We start from the raw sequence: 12,926 nt of genomic DNA, 5'->3' as shown, positions 1-12,926 counted from the left end.
TCATCTCAGATTAAAATTTTGAATTGCCACAAACCAAGTTGCAGAACAGTACCGGTATTTATTTTAATGGCTAAATTTAACTGTTGTGGCTTAACAGCAGCTCCTATTTTCATAACCTTGCTGCTGTAAATTGGGAATTTCTCCATTGTGAGACGAATAAAGGTTTTCTTATTCTTAAACCAGTTGCGCTTAGTCGTCTGGCAATGATGGTAACTATGAAGGAAAACATAATGCGCTGGACACCAGCAGGTTGATGGCGATAGTTACGTGCTCTTCCACTTAAGTCATCGTCTCTAATAATTGTACATTCTTCTGCTTTAACATATACAGACTTATTAAAAACCAATGTCTTGAAGGAAATCTCACAAAAAATCCTGCTAGTTTTTGTGTAACAGTTTTTTCTCTCCCTGCATCTTCACGTGCGTAATCACGCCACAGCCCACACTTTTCTAACCACTTCATCCGTAAAGATGGTAATCTACCGCTTTAGCGCAGGTCTCTTTCCATTCTTCTTCCTGACATCTTTCTCCAGCATCTTAGTGTTTCCATGCTTCCATCCCTCTTTCCCTTCTTACACAACAAAGTGAGACATTGTGAGTTTCATGGAAAGCTATGACCACTTTGCTGTATTTCATGCCCCGTGCCAACAGCTCTGGCGAGGAGCTTGAAAAAAAAGTGATTCAATGTCAACGTTCCTGTACTTTTTAATCCTATTACGATGAAGGGTTGCACTTGAAAAAACTCTTCCCAAGAAAAGTATGGCATGTGATCGTGAGAAGGAGTGGATTGGATAGTTGTCCTGGATGGACCTGTGATGAGTCAGCAACCTTGTAATTACAAGCCTTGACTTTTGACTGCCATGCACACAAAAGTGCTATTTGTTTGTTTGTGAGATTGCACTGCAAGATGAGACCTGAAGCCAGAGCGATACATGGCCATGTCAGCACTTGGCACCCACTGACATCATTCCCGCGCTATTTGTTTCCATTCTGTCCGTTTGTGTGTTTTGTACACACGCAGATCAGGGTTTACTCTAGATTGTTGGCTGTGCCGTGGGACTTTCTTGGCTGCGTTAATGGGAAATTTGGAAGTGGTTTGTCGTCCACCCCCACCCTCCCGACACACCCTTGTTTCATCAAAAACACATTAAACAGCCTTTTCGTCGGCTGCGACCCTGGCTTGTGTTCCAGGCTCCAGGCCAGCCTGATATCAGCAGCCCTTTAATGCCTACCACAAACATTAGGAGTCATCAGCAAGCCGGAGTGCTATAATTAGATCTCATTAAAAAAATAAAAAAAAGACACACCTCTGTGTGTTTGTATCCCTCTGAAGTTGAACGTATGTTAGAGTGAGAGGGAGGGTGGAGCGAGTCGCAGCATGTGAGGACTTCAGAGGAACTTTCATGGGTTATCTCATTTGATCAGAGTCCCTTTTGATTAGGAAGGCCTTGAATTCAGACTTTTCCATTGGCTCATACCCAGCACGAATAGATTGCACAATATCACTGTTACAGCGCCGCGTGAGCCTGAAAAGTTTACATGGCAGCTCATATAACAGTGCAGTTGAAATACTTTGTAACCCAAGGGTACATGCACAACAACAACCAAGTGGCCTCGTGAAAAGTATTTGCTTGCCTTTTCGAAAAGGTTCAAATCCAGCGGACAACTTTATCAAAATGATCACCATTCAATCCTGCAAAAACCAATGAGAACAATCATTAATAAGTGCCATGTCAATACAATATATGTAGCCCAGTAATCTCTACACCAGGAGTGGCCAACCTTTTTTGACCAATGATGTACTTTTCAAGCAACCAACCTCCCGCGATTGACCTGTTACTGCATGTGCACGTGCACGCACACGTGGTAGCATTCGCACATGCGCATACATGCATGCCATGATGAGCAACAGCCATAATGGCCCCTAACATGAAGAAGACAAAAAAAATAAAGTAGATGCAATAGTTTGTGAAAAGAAAATCAATGCCTACTTTAGTGGAGACCTGACGCGGAAGCGTGGGACGCACTTTTGCAGCGTGTTAGGTGCAGAAACTTGTTGCGTACAGTTTTAAAATGCTTCTCCTGGCGCCCCAAATTCCTCTTCTTTGCCAGTGACATTGATGAATTGTCCATGAAACAAACTTTGAATGAAAATAATAATAATTAAAAAAAAGATATATTGCAACCTCTCTGATCACAAGCTGCAATTGCAGACTGCTGAGCGCTAATATTTTCGGGTGATGCAGATCATGCGCCACCATAGGTTCAAGGTGACCTGCTTTTATTTTATTTTTAAAATACTTTCTTTGCAAAGATGAAACTGATATGACGCTAAGGTTGCAGTGTGCACGAACACAAAATATATATAATGACACACATACAGACACGCAAATCTTTTTTTCCACCCCTGACACCCCTCAAGATCGACTTTCGACCAGTTCGCTGGCTACCGGTTGATCACGATCGATGTATTCGGCACCCCTGCTCTACATTCACCGATTGCTTGCTGTTCCTGGACATAACCAAAACTTTTAGTATGCAGTATGTGTGATATGGGGTTGTAGGCTTTGGTGGATAATGGGACTCTTCTGGGCACAAAAGCAATATAAGAAATAGACATTTTGCTGGAGTTTGACAACCATTTGTGCTCCTGCAGTGCTGTGTTCCACCTTTTTTTCCTATTAAGTACAATTAACTTCAATGGTAAAGCTCCTCGGTGGCAAGGCCGCAGGGGTGGATGAGATCCGCCCGGAGTTCCTCAAGGCTCTGGATGTTGTGGGGCTGTCCTGGTTGACACGCCTCTGCAACATCGCGTGGTCAACAGGGAGAGTGCCTCTGGATTGGCAGACCGGGGTGGTAGTCCCTCTTTTTAAAAAGGGGGACCGGAGGGTGTGTTCCAACTACAGAGGGATCACACTCCTCAGCCTCCCTGGTAAGGTCTATTCAGGGGTGCTGGAGAGGAGGGTCCGTCGGGAAGTCGAGCCTCAGATTGAGGAGGAGCAGTGTGGTTTTCGTCCCGGCCGTGGAACAGTGGACCAGCTCTACACCCTTAGCAGGGTCCTCGAGGGTATGTGGGAATTCGCCCAACCAGTCTACATGTGTTTTGTGGACTTGGAGAAGGCGTTTGACCGTGTCCCTCGGGGAGTTCTGTGGGGGGTGCTTCGTGGGTATGGGGTACCGAACCCCGATACGGGCTGTTCGGTCACTATACCACCGATGTCAGAGTTTGGTTCGCATTGCCGGCAGTAAGTCGGAATCGTTTCCAGTGGGGGTAGGACTCCGCCAATGCTGCCCTTTGTCGCCGATTCTGTTCATAACCTTTATGGACAGAATTTCTAGGCGCAGCCGAAGCGTTGAGGGGGTCCGTTTTGGGGGCCGCAGTATTGCATCCCTGCTTTTTGCAGATGATGTGGTGCTGTTGGCTTCTTCAAACGGGGCTCTCCAACTCTCACTGGAGCGTTTCACAGCCGAGTGTGAAGCGGTTGGGATGAAAATCAGCACCTCCAAATCTGAAACCATGGTCCTCAGATTCTCCCCTCAGATTGGTCCTCGGAAAAGGGTGGAGTGCCCCCTCCGGGTCGGGGAGGAGATCTTGCCCCAAGTGGAGGAGTTCAAGTATCTTGGGGTCTTGTTCACGAGTGGGGGTAGGAGGGAGCGGGAGATCGACAGGCGGATCGGTGCAGCGTCTGCTGTGATGCGGACGTTGTATCGGTCTGTCGTGGTGAAGAAGGAGCTGAGCCAAAGGGCGAAGCTCTCAATTTACCGGTTGATCTACGTCCCAACCCTCATCTATGGTCACGAGCTATGGGTCGTGACCGAAAGAACGAGATCGCGGATACAAGCGGCTGAAATGAGTTTTCTCCGCAGGGTGTCCGGGCTCTCCCTTAGAGATAAGGTGAGAAGCTCAGTCATCCGGGAGGGGCTCAGAGTCGAGCCGCTTCTCCTCCACATCGAGAGGAGCCAGATGAGGTGGCTTGGGCATCTGATTCGGATGCCTCCTGAGCGCCTCCCTGGTGAGGTGTTCCGGGCAGGTCCCACCGGGAGGAGACCCCGAGGAAGACCCAGGACACGCTGGAGAGACTATGTCACCCAGCTGGCCTGGGAACGACTCGGGATCCCCCGGGGAGAGCTGGAAGAAGTAGCTAGGGAGAGGGAAGTCTGGGCTTCCCTGCTAAAGCTGTTGCCCCCGCGACCCGGCCCCGGCCGGATAAGCGGTAGATGATGGATGGATGGATGGATGGTAAAGTGGTCAAATTAACTGTTTAAAACAGGACCATACTACAAGGTACCTCATCAAACAATGACCTGTATCTTTGTTTTCTACACTTTGAGTTCTCATTTCAACCTTGCCCACCTGTTGTCCTCGGGCTGTTGTGTGATGTTACTTGAGTGTGTATCCTGTAGGCTGAACAAGCCCCATGAGTAATATTACCACCTCCACCCACATACCTATGACTGATTTCTTCAACAATCAGCCGGAAGCAGTTTGTGTGCAAATTCTGACAGAGCACTTTGGTGGTAGTAATGAATAGTTCAATATATAATTGAATCCAAGCAGGTCTGGTTTAGTTTTACAGTGGTGAGAAGAGTGAGAACTATTTGGAGTCATTTGCTCCTCCCTCGTAGCTCCACAAAAGACCCAAAATGTTGAAATGCCTTCACTATATTAACTACAACAACTGTAATATAAATAGTAAAACATAATACGCTTCTTCCACATTGAGATTTGGCACAATTGGCGGATCAGAGCCGTGGCAGAAGTTCTGGCATGTATTTGTACCTCTTACAGAGGTTTCAAAAATAGTGCCTCAACAGTATACAGTTTCACACAGCAACGCAACTCCTGCAATCTGATTAGATGCGTGAAGATAAGTGTCAGTGACAGCCACAGGGGAGAAGTGTCAAATAATTGTTCGGTAGAGACAATTGCGTTACGCTACAAATTAGGAAAAGTCATTTTTGGGTGTGAGAAATTCTGGTGCCATTGCACCATGGCATGATAAGACATCCCAGTGACTGTTGCATGTCTGTTATGACCTCCACAGGCAGAAAATGTCAGTGCCCCATACTGTGCCATGGCCTTTCATACAGAACAGCAACACAAAAAGAAAAAAAGAACAATTATGGATTTTACATTCAGATATTTCATTGCAGCTCTTGTATGGAAATTGATGCTAGAGCAAACGAATTAGCCTCCATTTTCAGATTTTTTTTCCTTCTTTTTACCCTCTGGGCCGCATCGTTGATGAACATCATACGATTCAGCTTTGCCCATACATTTACATTGTAGACACGGTTTCATTCTCAGACGTAGTCAGCCACCGCTCACACGGCGCATGAAAACGCTCAACTCTCAGTTGATCATATTACCTCTGCTCACCTACTAAATGTTAACCACCTTCACCCTCCTCAAGAGAGTCCATTGTGTAGTGTCAGGCGAGGCGCTTGTCGGGCTCTGTATGATTTGGGAGTATCCCAGCGGTTTTCAGGATGAGAGGAACCCGGCTGTATAATTAGCCAGCGCAAGCCTGTCATTAGCAGAACCCTCTGGAAGACTGCCAGTGCTAATTGTTTGTGTGCTGTCAGTCAAGCCTGTTTATGTTTCCCCTGCTTCCGCGTAGTTTCCTGCCCTGGAAACCCGCCGCCTCTGCCGCTCCATGCCAGTCACCTTGTAGAGGGGACAATGGAAGGTCTATGCGCTAAGGCGAACCAGTGTTCATGGAGGAAGACTGATGGAGGCAGAGACGAAGGAGGGAGCGGGGTTAAACAAGGGACTTTTGCCGACTTTTCCCACTGAAGGGCCTCTCTGTGCTTTCCCATCATGCTCAGCTGTTGGAGCTGGTCTCCAGACACAGTCACAGTCTATTGGCTTTGCCCTCTTCAGCTTGTAAAAGACTCGGCAAGTGTTCCTTATCTCCCCAGGACGTATTCTCCGTCATTGATCATAATGTGGCCTTTGCACCGCATACAAAAAAAAGCCAAGGTTTACATTGAGGCCGGTGTCAGCCCGACATCTTGGCGTACGAGCATTTGGGAGGCCGGTGTCAGCCCGACATCTTGGCGTACGAGCATTTGCTCTATAAAATGGCTCATTTAAAAACTGTCCGACATTTATTTGGCCTTCATTTTTTCAGACCAGTCAACTTAATGGGCTTTCTGTTTCTTTTTTCAAGAAACTAAAGATGATCTTTGGGAAGTGTTACCTAGAGTAAAATGTGCCATATCTTGACATTATAGACATATCTAGAGTTACAGCTAGTGACGGTTGATATACTTACTTTGCGAACCATGTTTGGTCAAAGTGCATTTGACTGTTCAAGGGGGCTTTCCGAGTTTAGTAGATTCTCAGCAGTTGCATATTTTTCTTTTCCATCTCTCCATCCCATTGAATTTTTCAATAAACAGCTTTTTCTTTTTTCCGGGATCTGCTTAAATGACCATGACTGGAATCAATAAAGAGGAAGGAAATTGAAGATCAAAAGAGATCAACCACAACAAAGGGACTGAACCTTCCATATGGAGACAGTTTGAGTATCATCATTTTTATACCAATAAAAGTTTGTCTGTGGTTCGTCCAAACATTAAATATGGTGTGGATGCAATGGATATCCTGAACATCCAGAAAACATTTTTGTATCACACAACATGCCTTGAATGTTCATCAGGCTCTGTGTATAAGTGGACAAAATGTTCCCCTTACTGCTAATATCACAACACAAACAGCAACTTTTCATTTTATACGATGTTAAATCTTCTTAAAAGTCGTCACAGCATTGCAGAGGATTTCGGGTTGCGTTACTTAATCCATTAATGATCTTGCACAAAAACAACATATGTTGCAGTGTTGAAGCGGAGGGCGGGAGGGGGGGGGAATCCCCCCCAACTGGAAGAAACATTGGACACGCTCTAGATTCATTGTGGGCGTGAATCTCCTCTTGATTGAATAAGAAGTTGTACTGTGAATTTAAAAAAATCTAAGGATTGCAGTGCCAATATTGATAGATGAATAGATAGAAATAAATGGAGCTTGTACTAAAATGCCTAAATGCCCCTGAAACTCAATTCAGTTCGTTCCAATTGTTTGTGAAAGATTTTCTTGTAAAATTAGTTCTCCCATCACGCACTACTGAATAGATCCAGTGACAACTGAATAGATCCAGTGACAACTGATTAACTGATTAATTCCGTGAGTGTTTTATTTGTTTGTTTGTTTATGCCACTGAAATGTGATGGTTGTGCTCAGGACTAATATGGTGATGACCATAGAGACCTACATTCAATTTGGTGCTGATTAGCATGAGCATAGTGCTGAAAAGCAGCAGTGATCATGAAGATTTAAATCCTACAGCTTTTTTCTTTTTTTTTTTTCCCCATGGCTGCTCAGTGCCTTATCGCAAAATCTACTGAACACAGCTCAGGGTTGGTATCATCTATTATGGAAATCAGCCATATGCTGCGTTCATGCAAAGTGACTTGCATCCTCCGTGTGTCATCAAAGTTAAGCTTCCAAACGTGTCATTTGTTTTCACATTTTCATATTGTTCGTTAGCAACTACAGTAACAGACAACTTACAATCAGGTCCATGAAAATTCCACATCAGCACTTTGGCTCTGAATACCACTTTTTGGATCGAGAGTAATGGGACAAATTCACAATCATAAAACAAACTTTCATATTTTTAACACTCGGTTTCAAAACCTTTGCAGTCAGTTACAGCCAGAAGTCTGGAACGCTTAGACATCACCTGTCATTGGATTTCATCCATGGTGATGCTCTGCCACGCCTCGACTGCACCTGTCTTCACTCCTTGTTTGTTCCTTGAACATTTCCCGTTCGGCAAGTGAGATGCATGCTCAATTGAATTCAGGTCAGGTGAATATCTTGGCCATTGCAGAACATTCCACTTCTTTAGAAAGTTTTTTTTTTCCCCGGAGTATGTTTTGGCTTATTGTCTATCGTGTGAAATGCTGTCTGATGAGCTCCGAAGCATTTGGCAGATAGTACAAAAATCAACTTACTGATCTTATCAGTCACACGATCAATATACATGCGCGGGTGTATTAGTCTCTGGCTGAGGGTGCTGCTCAGTTCTGTCAGGGTGTCCTGGATGGGGTGGGAGGGTCTGACCATCATAGCTGTTACCTTAGCTAGCATCCTCCTGTTGCTCACCTTCTCCAGAGTGTCCAGGGAGCAGCCCTGGACAGAGCTGGCCCTGAGATTTGGCCAAAACTAATTATTCTGCTGTCTCTCTGGTGGGTTTGTTTTTGTCTTTGTGCAACTAATGGCGGTTGCGTCACTGACTGTCCCAGCTCAAACGCAAATGGCACGTTTGAAATGAATTCAATAACTTTTTCTCTGGTGCTTGTAACTTGGGGTATGAGGGAATAACACACATCCGGCGGTGGAGCAGCTGAGCAGTCAATTATCCCATTACTTTTGCTCCCTTAAAAAGTGAGAGACACTTCTACAAATTGTAATTTCTGCACTGCTCTCCTAATTTGGATGCAAATACTCTCAAATTAAAAGCGAAAGTCTGTAGTTAAAGCGCATTTGGTTTGTTTGATTTTAAATACCACTGTGGTGGTATTTAGAGCCAAGAAGATGAGAATTGTGTCCCCCAAATTTATCGTCCTGACTAGTCGCGAACTTACAAAGTGTTACTTCAAACACTGCCTGTATAATTCTGAGGTTTGGCATTTGAATCTCATCTCTGGACTTCCTGGAGTGTACTTTGCATGTTTCTCCCTGTGCTTCCGTGGGTTTTCTCCGGGTACTCCTGGCTTCCTCCCGCAATCCAAAACCAGTCAGCTGGGAGAGGCTCTAGCTCACCCGCAACCCGAAATGAGAAGACTGGAAAACGGATGGATTGATGGGGAAAATTCATTGCAGGTTCTCCTGTAAGACATGATACTTATAGTAAATGGAGGCTTTGAACCCTGGAGGTGGGCTGTACTCTATATTGTTCGCAAAGTCCTTTTAGTCAAGGTAGATTAGACGACAAAGTTGCCATGTGCAGCTCATCTTTCACGCTCTCTTGTAGTTCAGTGTACAATGTGCTGTTTGTTCCTTTAGACGTTTCCATGTTTCCCTTGCGTGTCTAAACAGCCTCTATGTACACTGGGACTATTACGGCTTTGATGTTCTCTCATTTTGGGCAATTGTCCGTTTGTGTGTGTCATCCTTGAGCGTCTTAGGAAACACATCAAAAGCTCCTGCAGCAAACTTCGGGAAGCGTGCGCTCAGCAGAAAGAGCAGCATGTGTTTTTGATTCTCTCCGCGGCCCATAAATGCGCCTTCTGCTCTCCAGATTGTGTTTCTCTAATGGCACCGAGCCACGCAGACGCTTTACAATACACGTGTGTCATGTCTGCTTTCAAGCGCCTCTGGTTCCGAACGGATCTTAACCACAGATGCAGTACAGGGATGAAAGTGTTGGCATAGCTTGAGAAAAAGGGTGATTATGGTCCGATTATTTGTTTACCATGAAAATGATTGTATATTCTCGGGTACTGTCTTAGAAATTCACTTTTTGAAGTTTGCGCTAACCAGTTGACAACCCGATAAAGACCAAAGTAGGACATCCCACTGCAATTGGAAAAAAAATCGATGTAAATGTGAAGCTATACAATTTACTCTTCTGAAAAGGCGTTCAGATTTTTGACGATTCATCCAGAAATTTGAATTAATATTTTTCATTCAGTGTCATTTGAATTGTGGATTCATCTGAGTTGCTTTATTCTTGGAACCTGATTGTTTCGGTGAACACCTTTTATGGTACATATGCAGTATCATAAACAACAACATGAGGCCAGGTGACTTTGGTTTTTGGTCATTTCCTACCATGTATTCATCTTGGTGTCAGATTTTTATCCTATCCTGTTTACAGTAATTGCAAACAATTTTGAGGTTACAAGCAGTACGCAGTGAACTAGTTTGCCCAGAGGCATAAGAATACGTCATCACATGACATAAAAGTTACCACCGAACTTATTGTTTTTCCATTTGACTGTTTTGTATTTTTGGCGTGGAAGTGTTTTTCTGAAACAACTGCTGTTACTATAACTTGAGTGCTGCGTTAGCAAAGGGGAGTGATAAACGACTGTCAAGAGTTTTTTCTCGGACAAAGTTAAACAAATGACACACAAACGACGGTAGTTGCCCCGTGGTCACTCTCAGAGTACCTTGTCCTTCAGTCTGACTTTTATTGTTTACATATGCAAAACGCAAGAAAAACACAGCCCCCGATATTTGCATACCACACCCCTGGTCCGATCCCTCGGTAGTGATCTGATTACCTTGGTTTAAGCTTTGAAGCTATGTTGACACCTTTCAGTCTGGTTTACAATGAAACGGCAAGTTGCAGATTCGCAGATGACCAATGTCCGCCCGTCTTTTGATGTTTTACAACACTTTGTTCCCAAATTGTTTATTCCCACTTTGTGACCGAGTCTAGCCTTCTTCCATCTGTTCGCCCCCTTGCTTTGACGTAATAACTGTGGACTTCAAAAGCCCTACGCCCAGACGGCCGACACCTTTGCGCACAGGCATTCGAGGGCGCTGGATACGCACCCACACGTCTAGACGTGCCCCAATTAAATGAAACTTGAAACATGATACCATTGTGCTCAACGACAGCATGTTCAAATTCGGGATGCGTGTCCGATGTAGGGGCTTAACTTCGGCGTGAAGTCGACCCCTGGAATAAAAAACGTTGTCCTTTGTTAACTCTACTTAATTTATCAACTCAATTCATAAGCAGCGTTTGTAAATTCAAGACCCCTCGTGCCCTCCTTTCCCTTCCAGGTGGCGCCGATGTCCGGCAGTCTAAATGGGGAGCTCCTTTTATCCTCTGGCCTCAGCAGCTCTACCGGCCTCTCCGACACACCCCTGCCCCCGAAGGCCCTGGTGCGCGGCAGCATGTCGGTGGCACCGGCTGACTACCAGGAACGGCCCGAGGTGACGCTGCGCAGAGACGCCAGCTCCTCCACCCTGCCGCTGAAGACGGAAGTGCCGCTGCACCTCTTCAGCACCACCAACCAACAGCACAAATTGGTGGGAGTGCAGCAGCAGATCCCCACCAAGCTGGCCGCCCTCAGCAGCGGCAAAGGCAAGGGAGTGAAGAGCGGGAAGGCATCGCAGCGCACCGACAGTACTGGTAAGCGGCCAAGCGGCATTTTGATGCAATCAGCATGTGGCAAGGTGAGCCGCAGGACATCTCCTGATCAGGAGTTTGCCCTGGGAACCTGCTCATGTCAGCCAGACACTTTGGAAGGACGTTTTTCTCGCAGACTTTCGGTTTCCAAGAAGTCCAGTGAAATATGAGGTTTATTTTGGGACACACTCATCTTGTAATAAAAGTGTCCAGAAAACTGAAACGCACACATATCTAAAGGACCTGACTCATGAACAAAAAAAGAGAGAGAGATCCTCTATCCCTGTAAAATAAAATATTTATACTGTATTTGATCACCAGCCACAGCATTGGGTACACCTGCACGCTCTCTGTGAAAGGAACCACTAAAGAGGAGCCATTCAAGTATTTATTAATCAAGCAGCTTTTATTCCAGTTGTTGGAGTTTATCACAGAGTTTTTGTTTCTGCGCCCAGCGTGGCAAGACGTAGCTTAAAAGATCCTCTTGGCTTGTTTCTCAGAATTGGAAGTGATTTTCGTCAAATGGAGGCGCTATGCTAGCGCGAAAGGCGACCGACATGACGACCTTTTTATCCAAGCGTTAGTCCTGACAGTGTGTCCGTATACAGTTTGTTGCTCGAAATGAGAACATAATGAAAGGTTGTCCTATTTGCTTTTGACTCTAAAAGCTGCAGTTAAATAGAGACGCTACGCTCCACTGCGGTATTACTGAAAGTCTCGTCTGTGCATGATGTTTGCTGTTCTAGCAATTGAAAGATTAGAACAGATTTGATCTGCGGACAAATAGAGCGAATGTGGGAAGTAGGGAGAAACGAATGAATAGCGGAATAAAAATGAAAAGTAATTTGGAGAATGACGTTACTTGAGTTAGGACAACAGCAGAAGTGGAGTGACAAAAAGTGCCAACATCAGCACACAACTCGAGACGCTATGCTTTTTTTTGGGGTTGTTGCCTTTACCTTAAATCTCAATGAGAGCCCATTAAAACACGTTCACAATCACTTAGCAAGCCAAATAACCCCATATGCACCTAATGTGGGCAGTTTTTCCATAATCATTTATGTTATGCATAATTATATTTTGTTATATCCCTTATGACATTTATCCGCTTATAGCCTTGACCCAGTTTACTGCTTTACCGTTACAGTATCCCATTACAGTGTCATTCTGTCTTTACAGAGTACACCCCTCCATTTCATGCACTTTAGTTGCACACTTCCAAGTAGAGCCAAAATCGTTTTTATACACTTTTAATGAATTGTGTTGGTTACGTAAAAAAAAGTTCCTGCTTCCCTTCGTTAGCGATAACCAAACTGTGTCATAGACTATTATCAATTAAGTGGCTCGTTAGAATCACGTTAACTCTCTGAACTGGGTCGGCCCCCGTGGTTTATCAAATAATGAGAGAAGCTTAAGCTGCTCCAATTTCGTGTTAGAATCTAATTTCACAATGAAACGACCCTCTTAATCTTCACCTCCTCCGCTGCGCCCTCAGCCTCGGTGGACATGAAGCAGATTCTCCCCCTGAAGCTGTCGGCGCGTGACGACGGCGCTGTCAAAGCCAAGCGCTCTGTCAGCCCCCACCAGCCAGCGCCGCTGTCTGCGCCTCCTCTGCCTTCCTCCCTCCATCAGCACAGAGGTACACGCACACGCACACACTCCCACGAACAAACAGAGCCGAATGAATTGCAGACCCCACCCATCTTTGTTCTTCTCCCAGCCACTCCCTGTCTAAACATCTATCAGTGTCACATTCTAGTGATGAATTGTAGCC

The 12,926-nt window shown here is 45.2% G+C and overlaps 1 protein-coding gene across 2 annotated transcripts in view; it reads left to right on the top strand.

Annotated features, from left to right (window-relative positions):
• The window catches only part of arhgef18b (rho/rac guanine nucleotide exchange factor (GEF) 18b), a 46,985-nt gene that overhangs the window by 31,428 nt on the left and 2,631 nt on the right, over positions 1-12,926 (top strand). For both annotated transcript variants that reach the window (XM_052073971.1, XM_052073972.1), the window contains 2 exons: positions 10,804-11,155; positions 12,648-12,791. In XM_052073971.1, coding sequence (XP_051929931.1) covers positions 10,804-11,155; positions 12,648-12,791 — 496 coding nt within the window. The remainder of the gene's footprint in view (positions 1-10,803; positions 11,156-12,647; positions 12,792-12,926) is intronic.

This window comes from Hippocampus zosterae, chromosome 8 (assembly GCF_025434085.1).
Source record: "Hippocampus zosterae strain Florida chromosome 8, ASM2543408v3, whole genome shotgun sequence".
Classification (NCBI taxonomy): Eukaryota; Metazoa; Chordata; class Actinopteri; order Syngnathiformes; family Syngnathidae; genus Hippocampus; species Hippocampus zosterae.
The sequence above is the reverse complement of the archived record's forward strand: the minus strand, read 5'-3'. Positions and strand labels throughout refer to the sequence as shown.